General features: G+C 44.6%; 1 protein-coding gene across 4 annotated transcripts in view; it reads right to left on the minus strand.

Annotated features, from left to right (window-relative positions):
• EIF4E2 (eukaryotic translation initiation factor 4E family member 2) overlaps positions 1 to 14,560 on the minus strand; it is a 19,077-nt gene continuing 4,517 nt past the window's right edge. Inside the window, exons 5-8 of one of the 4 annotated variants that reach the window (XM_065674372.1) lie at positions 11,549 to 11,701; positions 11,324 to 11,460; positions 3,087 to 3,165; positions 1 to 480 (exon numbers count right to left, since the gene is read on the minus strand). In XM_065674372.1, the coding sequence (XP_065530444.1) occupies positions 3,120 to 3,165; positions 11,324 to 11,460; positions 11,549 to 11,701 (336 nt within the window). In that variant the 3' untranslated portion in view covers positions 1 to 480; positions 3,087 to 3,119. Of the gene's footprint in view, positions 481 to 3,086; positions 3,166 to 10,640; positions 10,820 to 11,323; positions 11,461 to 11,548; positions 11,702 to 14,560 lie in introns of those variants that run through there. The other 3 variants (XM_065674373.1, XM_065674371.1, XM_065674370.1) reach the window with 3 other exon arrangements.

Below are 14,560 nucleotides of genomic sequence, written 5' to 3' on the forward strand. Positions count from 1 at the left end.
TAAAGAGACCCAATAATTTATTGGCAGAGCTGAAAGGGGGCATTTGAAAACCACAGGGCTGACTCTCAACTGGGAAACTCTCCCAGCTGCAGAGAGATTTGTAATACTGGTATCCCTTAGCAGAAGGCTCTGACGTTGTGGCAGAATCCCAGAGATCCTGCATGCCATGTAGAGAAAGAGAGGAAAGTGGTGCAAGATGCGGCCCCAAGGGCACACTGCTAATTGAAAGGTTGGCCTCCCGCCCCACTGCTAAAAAAAAGTTTGTGTATGACAAAATCGGCCTCTATTGTCACCGCTGCTGGAGGGCTTCAGATGGATCCTTCCTCCAAGGAGGAGTGTGCGAGAGTGGCCCATGAGTCCCTTCAGAGGTCGGAGGGCACTGGTGGAGACCTCTCAGTGCTTTCAACACGGAGAAAGGAGCTGAATGCCAACTCTTGTTCTCACAATGTGATTTTTGTGTTTCGAAAGCTTGAGTTATCCCTGGAAAACAGAGCGAAGAAAGAGGTTAAAGGTGTGCATTCCTTTAGGTCACAGCACCCCTCCCATTCCACCCACCATGGCTACCAAGGTTGCCATCCCAGCATGTGGCTCAAAATCAGTGCACTTTAAACCTACTAAGCAGATCCGCTTTCTAACTAGAGACTTTTCATGTAAATCAACCTGCTGCTCCAGAACACTTAATACAGGGAGATGCTGGTTCATCCCTGCTCGTTGGGAAGGGGAAAAAAAAAAAAGGGTGAAAAAAAGTGTCGGCTCCTGTGACCAAAGCAGATGATAGACTCTGGAAACCTCCCTGACAGATTCTGGTGTTTAAACAGCAAGATCTCTTGCTTCCCAAACATTTGTCTTCAGGGATTCTGCTTGAAGCACAAATATGCCATCAGTCCAACCTCCTCCTGCCTCTGTCCCTCATATTTAGGCTCCTTTTGTCATGCTGTCAACAAGTTTAGCTTTCTGGTCTCTACCTTATAAGAATATTTAATCTGAAAAGGACATTTCCCTCATGTTTAAGTAGAAGAGTCTCTTCAGCAGCTTTTACCCGCATGAGTACAGCCATGTGAGTCACAAAGGCTACCAACAAAGAAGGGATTGCTGGTCCACAACCTTCATTTGTATAGTCTTGCAGCACATGGCAGCAATTGAAGATGGGGCAGGTTACAGAAATCTGTGTTAATGCTTACTGCTAGCGTTTGAGCAGCAGCAACAGGCAAAGCATATTTACACATTAATGGAAAGGTGGTGTGGGTTTTAAACTCAAATGGAAATAAATGAGATAATTATTTTCCAAGGATAGGTTTGGCAGTGTTCCTGTAACAGGGACAGGCAGTAAGTTACCCAAACCAAATACCTAGGGATACCCCAGCACGTATCACACCAAATTGGCAGAGCTGTGTTGAAGAGCAAAGAGAGTGGCTTCAAAAGCGAGATGCTCTGCAGGACGGTAAAATCCTGCTTAAACCCTTGAGCTAGCATGGTGTGCTGCTAAGAGCTGCACAGTAGCTTTAACATCACAGCACAGTGCATGCTGGAGCACCTCCAAGCAGGCAGGCTGGAGGAACAGAAGGAAGTAAAAAAAACCACTCTTTAGAGAGTTAAACAAGTTACTCTGCTATGAAATGATAGCAAAAACCATGCTGGAGGCCATCTGCATAAGACTGGGGTTTACCTTTGCACTTGCCAGCAAAATAGGCTGTGCTGCCATTTGGGAACATGATTCAGGATTCATTAACTGGATTCTGGTTAATTTGCAACAATGGTTTGGCTTTCTATCCTTTACTGTACTTTCACCCATGCCACCTATCTCAGGAGGATGGCACACCTCAGTTAGCTCTTTCTTGGACAGGTTTCCATACTTTTCCTTTCGCCTTTGTTGGGGTGCCACAGGCCCTCTGCTCATCTCTACTCTCCCAGCTCAGCACAGGTAAACCCAATGCAGTTGACAGCTAAATCAACTCTCTCACTGTTTTCTGATACACTTGGCACATTTACTGCCTTCTGAAACCAGCATTTCACAAAGTGAGCTGGTTTCCTCTTCTGGAAGGTCACTTGAATGTCATCTAACAATAACAACACTACTAGATACCTGTGTAACATTTTGTAGCCATTTATGCTCACAAAAAGCCAAACATGTGAGGAAAGACAGATATTATTTTCACACAATTCCAAACTATGATAACATTGCTTGCCCAAAGCTGTGGAGGAAGTTTTGGGATCCACAGTGGCCCCTCAGTGCTTAGCTGTGTTGGAGCAGCTACCTACCACCATGGGGTGGGAACTAGGCAATGTAATGCTTCCTTCCAATGGGTTCTTTTGCTCTGGCACTCAGCAGTGCAATCCCACTTGGCTACAATCAAACACAACTCGCATTGCCAGGCCTCCTGCTAGCCCTTTTTAAAGAGAGGGCCTGCAGTCACGGAAGTAGGCACTTGAGGGGAAAAAACAATGTGAGCTGCGAGGCTCTCAACAGCCTTGAGCTCACCTTGGCTATTTTCTCTGCCCATGGTTGGGTGCCACTACCAGAAGTAGCGGGTGGTTTCATCTCATTAGCCACAGCATTATTTTTTCTATATACAGTAGCTACTGTGTGTCCTTCCGGAACAAGCTTTTATTGACAGACTAATTTATTCTGCTCCAAACCACTGTCAAGAGCAAAGGCACGTATTCCAAGCTCCAGGCACCTCTCTCTGTGTCTACCACATAGATGTGCTTAGCATTCATTTACCACTCCATATCTGCTTACAGTTAACCCTAGACAACAGACCCAAGCTGAAGACATACCTCTCAGCCTCCTGGGACCAGGTCTGGGATACAAGTGCTTTGCACAGAGGAAGGGCACTTTGGCACAATAGCACACAGCACCAAAACAGCAGAAAATGCTGCATGAATGGAGACCATAGTGAATGTTGGTATTTGGGAAAAAAAAAATTAAAAGAATAATAAATCGTTTTTACTTTTCAGAAAGAGCCAATATCAGAATGGGCCCACCACCAGGCCCAAAGGCAAGAGAATGTACCAGCCCATGAGAAGACGGTTGGAAGCTGAGAGGTATGCCACGAAGTCACATAGGAAGAAAGATGAGGCCCTACCCTGGGTGTGACAGAGGGAGGGGGAGCGTTGGATCAGCGGCCACTGCTGTTCACCAGGCCATGAAACTCCTCCCAGGCCCTGGCAAGCCAGAGGGAAAAAAAAAAAACAAACAAAAAAAAAGAAAAAAACCAGCACTTCAGATCAAAGGCTTCTTAACTTTTAACAAGAGCAGAAACATTCAATGGTGTTTGAAAGGCACTTGCCTTCAGAGAGCAAGGCAATATTCTCTGATAACCCTGGTGGATAGAAGCATCCTTAAAATCCAGCCAAACATCTGACAGCGCAAGGCAGCTTTAACGTTCTGCACAGACATGAAGTGTTCCCACTGGCTGCTGGTGATGTAGCCACATTAATACCCAGAGACAGGTATGACCTTCCCAGTCACAAATGGAATATCCATTTCCTATTGCTAATAAAATAGCTGATGTTACGTCTTTTCTGCAGGATTATCACATTCCTTGGCTGGTTAAACTCAGCCAATTATTGGCCTTGTGCTCCACCAGATACCTGTGTATTCAGTAATCCCCCCAAAAGGGGCTTCTTTTAATGCCACACAGCTTAGTTATTACAAAATTCTTCGATCAGCAGCAGAATCCAATTCTCATTACAGAGTCTCATTTCCTATTGTACACCTGCACTGTTAATGACGACCCAGTAAAAACATTACAGCTATCTGAAATGAAAATGTTTTCAAATAAGTTAGAGGGACAGGCCTAACGCTGCATTCCCTGGTGCAGAATGTTAGTGATGGGTGAAGCTAGCAGACTGAAAAATTGCTGTCTGTTTTACAGAGGCAGCATACTGAAAGCCCTCTCAGGGAAAAGATGCCAAGGTTAATATGAGCATGACTATTATCTTCTGGGATCTGAAACATCAAAGAACCTCATAGCTTTCCATGCCCAGCAAAACAGTGCTGGTGCCTACAACACATGCCAAGCCATCTACTGCACCCAAAGAGCCCCATGGAATTGGAGGAACCTTAAAGGGAACCCAGGTCAGTCAAACCCAGATCACCCCTGCAGATTTTGTTGCTGGTACCTAGCAGCTCCCTCACATCTTGTTCCTGCATTGCCTCATCAGGCCACTGCAACACAACAGGAAAGTCCAGAAACGGAAATCCTGTATTACTCTGCATCTGTGCCAAAACCAGATCACCAGCCTGGCTCCTACTTGAGCCTCAGAGTCAAGCTCTCAATCAGCATTTGCAAAAACCTCTCAGGTGTCGTATGCCCTTTCCCAGCAGAGTCATAGATCAAATAAACACAGAATATTGGCAGAGAGCCTGTCACTGCACTCCGGAAGTCTGTACACCACACACAGGCGGTCTTCTTGGAAAACCAACAAAGAGGACACAAGCAAGAAGCTTGACACTCAGGTATAGAGCTTGGAATTTGTGACACTGCCTTCCCAGACCACAGGGCAGCAGATCCCTCTTTTGAAAGCACTGAAGGTGAAATCCTAAAATCATTGACTTCAGCATCACCAGTACAAGTTTGGTGAGGGGCAAAACACTCCAGTTCTTCCCAGTTTAAAACTGATTTGACAAAACTCCCGAGAAGCAATTAAATCTCTATAGCCCCCAAGGCACTGGCTCCTGTGGGCTACCAAGATGATCAGCTTGTCTAAAAGAAACCCTAGCTATGACTGGCTAGGTTTTCTCCTCAATCCCCCTCCATCCATGGTAACTTAAAACCCTCCTCACCTTGACTAGGATGGAAAAGTAACACTCAGGGGAGTCCCAAAGCTACATGGTATCTCTAGCTGACCCTCAGTCATGACCCCTTGAAACCAAAGGGAACAGGATGGAGAAAGACAGCAAAGGGTGTTGCAGATGCAATAGCACAGCACACAGGACATAATGCTATGGTGCATTAGTATACCAGGACAGATCTGCAGTTCAGCTTGATGTACAGCTGTTTGCTGCTTGGAGGAGAGAAACCCCACAAGTAAGGCAACAGCACAGAAGGCCCTACATGGGAACTCTTCCCAGCAAGTCTCCTGAGACACAGCACCCTTCAGGGCCACAAAAATCTTCTGGAGAAAGGGAAACTACCCATTTCACCCAGTCAGCTCATGGTACCAGACACTGTGGGTACAGCTGCCTCCCTCCAAAGTAAGGTTGGGGAGAGAGAAGCTCTCGATCTGAAGCCCTCTTAAGCTGCTGAATACAGTTTGTAAAGCTGTGCAAATCTCCAGCCTTGTCAGAAAGTCTCTGCCTTCATGCCTCCCCTCCAACCTCCCATACCATATATTTCTACCACACTTCTATCCCCCATAAGCACATCTTTTCTCTTTCCCCTCCAGCAGTTCCCCCCAGACTTGTAACTTCTGTTCTCTGCAGAAAGGACGCAAGGGCAGATTATTTGTCAACGCAGTCAATAATTTATTACCCCTTTCAAACCAAGGAGTTCCCTGTTCCAACATCCAATAACATCACACACATAGTCCTTCAGCTGCCAAGTCCTTCTCACAGACATAGAGAAAAAGCTCTTCTAGCCAAGAATTTTTAAGCCAAGACCCTCATACATATTATAGTCCTAATTACTTCAACTATCTGCTGACTTGACTGAAAAAATCCACCAGGATGTGTCTGCCCTAATGTACCTAAACTATGCTAGCAGAGCAAACTGCTCTCCATTTCGAACTGAACAAGGCTGCCAGTTAAATTTGTCTGGCAGAATTTTATGACCCGTGATGTGCCAAAGGCACAGTGCCAGACAGTCTAAGAGGTTATTTTTATGTATAGACATTTTTAGTACCTTAATGCTATACTGTCTGCGCAGAGATCAGATAGTCAGTGAATTGATCCCCAACACTTGGGTTATTCCCAGATAACAGATGGGAAATGGAAACATTAGTAGGCTAAATAAAGCCAGTTAGAGCTGTCCTTCCACACTCATTCCTACCCCACAACTGCTCAAACTTCCCACCTTACCCCCCCTGCCCAGGGTCAGGACCCAGGCAGGGCTCGCTTTAATCCCATCAAGTAAACTGGGATTGAAAAAAAAAAAAAAGGCAAAAAGGAGCCACTATGAAAGACCCCAGCAAAAAGAGGAAGAGCAACCACATCCACTTCAAGTGGCTTTCCAAATCATCATTGTGCAAGCAGCACTTGCTGTTTTCTCCAAGCACGCTCAATCTCTCAATCTTTAAATCCTAGCAGTTCCCCTTCAGTACTTCCCTGTGCAGTCCTGCCTCCTTACCATTGCCTTACCCAGCTACAAAAGAAGACCAAGAGCTCACAGTGCATGCTACCCTCACAACAGTCACCAAGGTCTGTCGTCTGTCCCTTCTGCCGGCCTGCATGCCGTCTCCCAGGACGCTGAACACTCGTTACACTCTGCAGGTATGGTGTCCAGAGGAGCACAGCCTCTTCCTGAGTGCTCCTCATGTTCTACCAGAGTGTTTGGGATTTCTTCAGAGACACTTTGTGACAGGCCTGAAAACTAATAGCGTGAAAAAAAATCTAGGATATTCTTCTATCCTGAAATAATTCTTTCACATATCTGGCAGTATCTGAGGAAAAAGCAAATAAGGAAGCCACCGTGACTTTGAAATGAACACATCTGAACTGAAAAGAAATATGAAATAAATATGTTACAGTCACTTCCTTTGGTAAGGGATGGGCTACCAAGATAAGAAAACCTTTTACAAAGTCATGGGCACTTCTGAATAAAGCATACATCTACGGTGACGGAGGACAATCAATAAATCCATGATTTCAAAGCCCAGGTCTACAGAAGTGCTCTTAGACTTGCAGCACCTGGAAATATTACTGGAATTGGAGAATGGAGTGTTAAATGAATTAAGCCAGTGTTGCAGAGACTCAGGAGAAGAGGACAGCTATCAGATCTGGAACCTCACCATTCTTCTTTAGCTCTTATTCCTGCTCTCAGACTTGAGGACTGAAGGTGAAACGATGCAGCTCTCTAAAGATGACAACACCCAAGGCAATCTGCCTTCCACTGACAGGCATCAATGTGTATGGGCCTCATTTCCAAATTGCCTAACTTTAGATCAGGTTAACCCTGCCCATGCCATCTGAGATACAGTCAAAACCAAAAATGACAGCTAGGACAGCATCACTTAGTTCTCCTAAGGTTTTGGAAATTAGCAAGCAAATGGGAAGCAGGGCTACAAAAACAGAACAATTACAGAATTAGCTGAACTCTGATGTAAAGGAACAGAGACTTCTCACAAGCACCCAAACACCAGCTTACTGTCTCACATACACTTACCATCTTGCCCACCACCCATCACTTCCATGGGGATTTCTCTTCCTCAGTCCCCACTTTTTAACATTTCTCACTTTTTTCTCGCAAGAACCTTGCCCCGCAGACTTCTTATAGCACATACCCTTACATCCTCCATCGGGTATCTGCTTGTTTCATAGCTAAAATACAGTCTGAGGCCATTTCCTCCAACTGCCTGCTGTGAAATGAACCCAGTGCCAGCCCTATTAAGATCAACTGCTCTTCCCATTTATTTGAGCCATCCCATTAGTTATCAGTGGTGACTTTAAAAGGAAAGGATAGTTTTATACCCTGCTCAGCTCTCACTGCAGCAAGCTCTTACAAATAACGGAAGCTTTGTTTTCAGAAAAAGCAGCCATGCTTTAGAGCTGACAGGACAATCCATTAAGTCACACAGCATCCAAAACATTTCCGGACCAGCCCGCACAGTGGCAGCCTGCTGTATGGCCACAAGTCTGCTCTCTCCTGGCCTCTGAAACAATGCTGAATTTGCCTGGGATTCCTGCATGGTGCTGCAGGCAAGAGCTCTGAATGCAGGGCAAAGGTGTATTGTATGCAAGACAGGCAAGCACTTCATGCTGCAACACTCAAAAAAAAGAATAAAAACCAAACTTTACAGTGATTGCTTCCCCCCCACCCCTCTCCCAACTGCACATTCACTTGCTAAAGATACCTGAATATTTTCACACTCTTCACTGAAACAAGACCAGGCTGTGACTACCAATATTCTGCTAAAAGCACAGTGCACCTTCTAAACTAGCAAAAGTAAGAGGTCTTTCTGTTTTGAGTTTTTTTTTAATCTTATTTCCAAACCACAGGGAGTGCCACTGTCCATAACCTACTGTCACTGCTAGACCATGTCACATCCAAGGTTAACACTGATGAACAGAACCTATTAAGTGGTCCACTACATCCAAGTGCACCTCTCTCAGTTCACCTCTGAGGGAACAAAGAGAAGTGATTTCTCTCCAACTGCTGAAACAAGGTAGCCCACAAAATGTCACATATGTTCTTTTCAGGTGCTCAGCACCATGAAGTCTAAAGTACTATAAATCCCCTGGAACTAAAGAGAGTCCAAGAGATTGTTCTAGCTCTCCTAGCAAGATTGGAAATTAATACACACTAGGCTGACCCTTCCACTCACTAGGATTTAGCAGCTTGTCAGTATCACAAGCAAGAAAAAGGACAAACACTGGAAAATTGCAATGAAAGATCTTATCTAGCTAAATGCACAAGCCCCACCACTGAGAGCAGAAAGGATAGAATGCAGAACAGCTCCCTGAAATAGCTGTGAAGCAACAGATACTTTGCAAATGCAGCTTGGCAGCACCACCGCTTTCTGAAACAAAGGGGCTGCAGCCTCACTGGCAACACATGAAAAATGGTGTCTAAAAATGATTTAATACAAAATGCATCATCACAAAAGGAATATATAAAACCTGAAACACAGGGCTCAGGCTCCACAGTGAGGGGCATGCTAGCAATTTCAACAGAAGTGTTCATTTACAGTGTGTCAAAAGCTAATCCAGGTCAATTCACTACCTAGAAGTCAAGGTTTTGAGAAACGCCTGTTCTTTTCTTGCTAAGCATGCTCCCTTCCCTGAAGCACAATCAATGCCAATCAAACCCTGCACATGAGCAGAGCTCTAGTGGAGAGATGCAGCCCATACAAATGAAAAATGCCATGAGCCCCCCTAGAAAGGCAGCTTTGACAAAGCCTACAGCCCAGCTCTTCCATTAGAGCCTTTCATAAAACACAGTCAGAGTGTGAATATGGAGTTCTGGCTGGAAAGCCCTCCCGAGCTATAAATCACATGGTACATGCACAGCATAAGTGGAGTTTATTCATGATGGACAGTATTTCAACAGGGCTTGATAGATGGGTGAGGAAAAGGAGCCAGACTTTATGGAGGATAGAACTAGTTACACAAGAGATTCTTCATTAGTGACGATAACGATATGAAGCATAGCCAAGCAGAGTTAGACTGATAGCTGGGGCTGTCCTGTTCTCTGTCAACAAAGCAGGCACTGTCACCTCTCTGCAGCTGCTGCCACTTGCTGCCTGCTGGCATGAGGCAAGAAAGGCGCAAGCAGTCGGTCCACGCAGCAATTCCACTGACAAGCAGTTCTGGTCTGAATTTACACCAGTGCCATTAGAAGGAGATGGAGGACTGCACTGCAATCAGACTGCTGCAGCTCAAGCGAGGCAATGGCGGGGGAAAAGGCTCTTCTGATCCCCTACATGGCAGAAGGTTAATTGCTTAGATCTACGTCACTAGGGCACCACCAAACCAACTTCTGACTACCCCTCCTACCCACAGAAGAATAAGCAGAAGACAAGCCAGTTCGCTTCCATTTAAGAACTGCTCCCAGCTGTAGTCTGAGCTACTAAACTTGATTCCTCAAACACCTGCTATTCTTGGACAAGTTCACTTTGCACCATACATCAGCAGCACAAAATGAAACTTTTGACCACAATATTGGATGCACCATCACTCAAGGACTGACAGCTGTCAGAGCAAGAACAGTTACAAACATCACTATAACAACATTCTCTGCACTAGGAGGTGCTGGTGGCTACAGCTTATAAGGGAAAGTACACATCATTTTCATTCTAAACTCGTTATACAAACCACCACCACAGCTTAGGACAGCTGGCTCAGTATACAGCTTTCACTACAGAGACTGAGAGAAGTCAAACACCTCCTTCCTCTCACCACAAAGCCACATCACCACAGTCTGCTACTGCTGAACAGGAGTAAAATACCCTGTTCTGTGTCCACATGAGCACTTTGCTATCTCGTAAGATGGACAGAGAGCCGATAGTGCCCTCTCCTGGCAAACAGTGCACGAAAAATGTTACCGGCAAAATCGTAAAAAGAATCACCTCCTTCTCAACACACACAGGACGGAGGGAGGGCCACATGAACACTGGGTGCCTACAGGCAGTTAAACAAGACCTCTGCATCTTGTGACCCACACTCAAAACTGGTTACAACTGGAAGCTAGCTGTCTGCTAAAATCAGGGCTGATCCCAAAACTGTTTGACAGCACACTGATGGCAGAATCATTATGTGGAGAGGACAAACTAGCATAATGGAAGTCACGAAAGGTACTTGTACCGTGATTGAGCTACATTGGCAAGATCACTGCTCTATCAGTGTCTTAAATTTTTTCACCTCTTTTTCTGGGTACACCTTTTCAAGTGTTAATTTAACCAAATATACTTTAATACGTATTTACTAATCGGTGCATTGGTTTATAATACATCTAAGAAAAACGAAAGGAAAAAATACATTATTCACCTCTAACTAATACCAATATAAACAATCTTTTGTCACTTTGTGGAATATAAAAGTCACCCTGAATGGCTTGGTATGGTAAGCTATAATAGGTTTATTTAAAAATACAGCTGTCCTCTCTGTGCACCGTGATCTTCTAGTCTTGTTAAAGAGCCTCTGTCACCAGGGCCTGGAAGACTTAATATATGACATTTATTATGATTAGAAATCATTTGTACAGCACTGTAAATTCACGCAGCACTTTCCCAAGACCATTTATAAGTCTAATGGCACTATAAATCCCTGTTAGCTTCCGCACTTTATTCCCCAGAATATCTATTTATTCAAATTATCTTGTCCCCCCCCACTGCAATCTTGTCTTTGAATACATCGAGTCACAGTCCCACACTGGGCTGCCCATCTCCCAGTGACAGGCTGGGTGGATTGCTAAAAGCACCCTGGACTATATAGTTCAAAGTAAGGTTTTACTGTTAGAACCAAACATCCCTAACAGCACCACGATAATGACACAGATATTTGGCTTTCAGAGAGCAGTAGCAATAAATGCTGCTGTACGTATTATTATTCGCAGTGAACAGCCCTAACGCACACTAGCACTTCTTTCAATTCCTGTGATCTGCATTAAATTGCTCAAGCACGCATGCAACCAGCAGCAGGCCCTCCCCCTACCACCACACGTACTTGATGCTATCGGTGTGTGTTTTATATTCCATGATGGTGTTGGGAGGTAGGTTGAGCACTCTTCGTAAAGTGTCGCGTATCCGGGCTGTCGTGGCTTGGTCGCTGGCTGTCTTGTTCCATATTGAGATAATATCCTCCTACAGAATAGCACATGAAGGGTAAGCAGATGGTATTTTTGGTAGCCCCGCCAAATGGAAGTACATGCCACTTCTCAGAAGTGCTTACCTGGAATCGGACAGAGACGACTGCCCCACAGATTTCTTCCCCCACCATGAACTGTTCTCCCAGCATTGCCAAAATGAGATTCTCCCAGCATCGTGACGCTAAGCCCTTTCGCAAGCGGATAATCCATTTACCACCATTTTTGTTGGCATCATCCTAGGAAGAGCAGCAAAAAAAAAAAATCAATTTGTTTTCTTCCAGCTATTTTTCTGCTTCCCGGAAGACAGCATAGCCACAGACAGGAGCAGATATTGATTGGGTGGGGCAAGGGACAGAGTGGAGGTATTTTCAAGCGAAAGCATTTCACTTTTCCCCCATAAAAACAGAGACAGAGGTATACCATTTACTTTGAATATGAAGTATTTGGAACAATGACTCTGCATTCCAGACGAACCTCTGTGCACTGAAGACTTGAGCTCTAGTGGTTTTTTTAATCCCACTAGCAAACACTAACAGTAGCCTACCAATCTGCATACAGAATCAGAGACAATGACCCTAAAACTATTCCTAAATGCAAGACTGACTCTCCCTTTGACAAGTTCCCTGTATATGTAGTTCTGCTTGTAAACCAGGAAAAAACACTCATCACGAGCATGGAAGGGAGGGAGTTAGTGAAGTTATAGTTAAAAGCAAGCAAAAAAGTTGATAAACCCTTTCCTTCCACATTTGCAGAGCAGGCTCATAAGTTGTGTTAACCCAGAAAGGACCAGGCCACTCTCTAGGAATCACTGATATTATCACACATCATACAGCTGCATGTTTGTTGCAGACTGTGGTGACCCAGGGAAATAACCACAATGAGGAGAGAGGGTGAAGAAAATATTTATGCTAAGCACCCATAAGCACCTCGATATTGTAATTCCATATATTGCACCTGAAAAAGAGCTGAAAACTGCCAAGACTCCCCCGCTTCACAGGATGCACACCTATGTCAAACAGCAGCTCCTCTGTGCAGAATGCTGTGACTTTCTCTTGTACAGCACTGTAGCTGGACAATCTTACAAGGCAAGAGGGGATCAAATTCCATCCAAAGCCAAAGCCAAAGAGGTAGAAACAAATCAAAGAGATGGCAGCCAGGAAGGAAAAGGGAAGACAGGTCTAGGACAGAAATAGAGAAGAACAAAGGATAACTCAGAAGAGACTGCACAACACAGGACATCTCTGGCCAAATCTCCAGCCACCCCCTCTGCCAAGCTGGGACACACCTTGAAGACGCTAGGTAAGGCAGCTCAACCCTTCTTAAAGAAACAAACTTTTAGCCTTACAGCTTCTCTTGGGCTGAGATAAAACTAACCATTTGTGTGCTCTCAGAGGCAGCAAGTGCTAACAGAGCAATCCTGGGCAAACATGAAAGTGCCAGCCTAACAGCAGCATTCACCAGACCCCTATTTTTCAGGTATGTGCTAAAGCCTATATTGAAAGTGGAAGGCATCAGCTTGGGATAAGCCTCAAAGCATGTCAGCAGCCACATGCATAGTGAAGAATCCAAATCAACACAAGTTCTAGGAATGTGATATATTCCCATGAGATGCAAACTATTTTCTGATTCAGTGTCCTTGTTTTCCAAGTTGTGAACATCACACTCCAAGAATTAAGCTGTCTAGGCTACAGCCTTTAAGCAGGCAGTTGGGTTTAACTCCTCAAACTTTCCAGAGTGACTAAGGGGAGGCAGAATAGAAATGGTATTGCTCAAAATATTTCAAAGGTGGTTTAAGCAGGTTCAAGGCTAGAAAGAGAACAGGGATTGGAGGCAGATGCTGTATGGTGTGTTTTATGGTTATTGTTTTCTTTCAGGTTAAAGAAGCTTTGGTTCAGTCAAGCATTTGATTTCCCTTTACCAGAATAATAATGATCTGCAGCCCAGTAAATCACCAGGGAACACTATGCTTACTGCTTCTCACTTCACCCAGAAACAGCACAGATGGATCCAGAAAAAAGACCAGAGCTACATACAAGCATGTAAGTGCCTATAAGAATGACAGTAAGTAAGGATTAGTCTGGAAGAGAAAGGAGCATAAACAAAGCCCTACAAAGCAAGCAGCAAAGAGAAGGCCAGCAGCAAGATCCCAGAGCCTTTTCTATAAATACGAAAAGGGAGTGGGGTCAGAAGCAAAACCAAAGAATCTCTCCACCTCTATCTTAAAACAGCTACAGAGAAATGCTTTACGGAAATTCTGGAATCATTAACTTTTGTCAGCCACAGAGTCCACACTACCAGAGCAGCTCATGAGGAGCCCAAAGAGGGTTAAACGTTTTATATAAATTGTATTTGCAGTAACTGGCTATAAAACACCTTGCTTAGAATAATTGCCAACTAGGGTCACATATAAATTTCTCAGGACCAAGCAGCATAATTAGGTACTTCAGAGCAATACATAAAATCCTCATATTGTGGATGGTACTGGTCATTGCTGGAAGCAAGCCAGGAACTGGAAAAATGATTTGTTTGGCAAAGACTTTTCTTTTTTTAAACAGGTTTGGATAGGAATGAACAGAAGCAAACTAGGTGCCCTGGGAAAAAAACAAAAGGCAAATTAAGGGCTAAATCATCTTTCTGTCTGCAGCTCTATGCACAGATGTAGGCTTTTAACCATATCTACCTCTTCCTTCCTTGCCTGGAAAAAAGGAGAAACAGTTTCTTATAAACTCTGCTGAATTCCACTTACAGAGGTCCAGCCCTTCTAGAGGAAAGCCCCACACTGCTGTCACCAGTCAAAGTTATAATAAAGGGCTGTCAGGAAGCACAGAGCTTAGCTGGGGTCCCCTCTTTCTTTGGCTCCAGGTAACAGGGCCCCGAAAGCCTCTGGACCTACAGGCAAAGGCAGTTCTGCTACCTGTGCGGGGTGCAGCTAGGAACTATCTCCACCTTCCCTCTCTGCCAGCAAAGCAGTCACAGGACTGCTAGTTACATGGGAGAGTACTGTTGACAAGTTTACAGGAAACCCAGAAGAAAGGACTGCACTCAAGAGAAGCCTGGAGTGCTGCTTAATGACAAGAGTCCCTTCACTATAGAAG

The sequence above is a fragment of the Lathamus discolor genome, chromosome 3, assembly GCF_037157495.1.
Source record: "Lathamus discolor isolate bLatDis1 chromosome 3, bLatDis1.hap1, whole genome shotgun sequence".
NCBI classification, from domain to species: domain Eukaryota; kingdom Metazoa; phylum Chordata; class Aves; order Psittaciformes; family Psittacidae; genus Lathamus; species Lathamus discolor.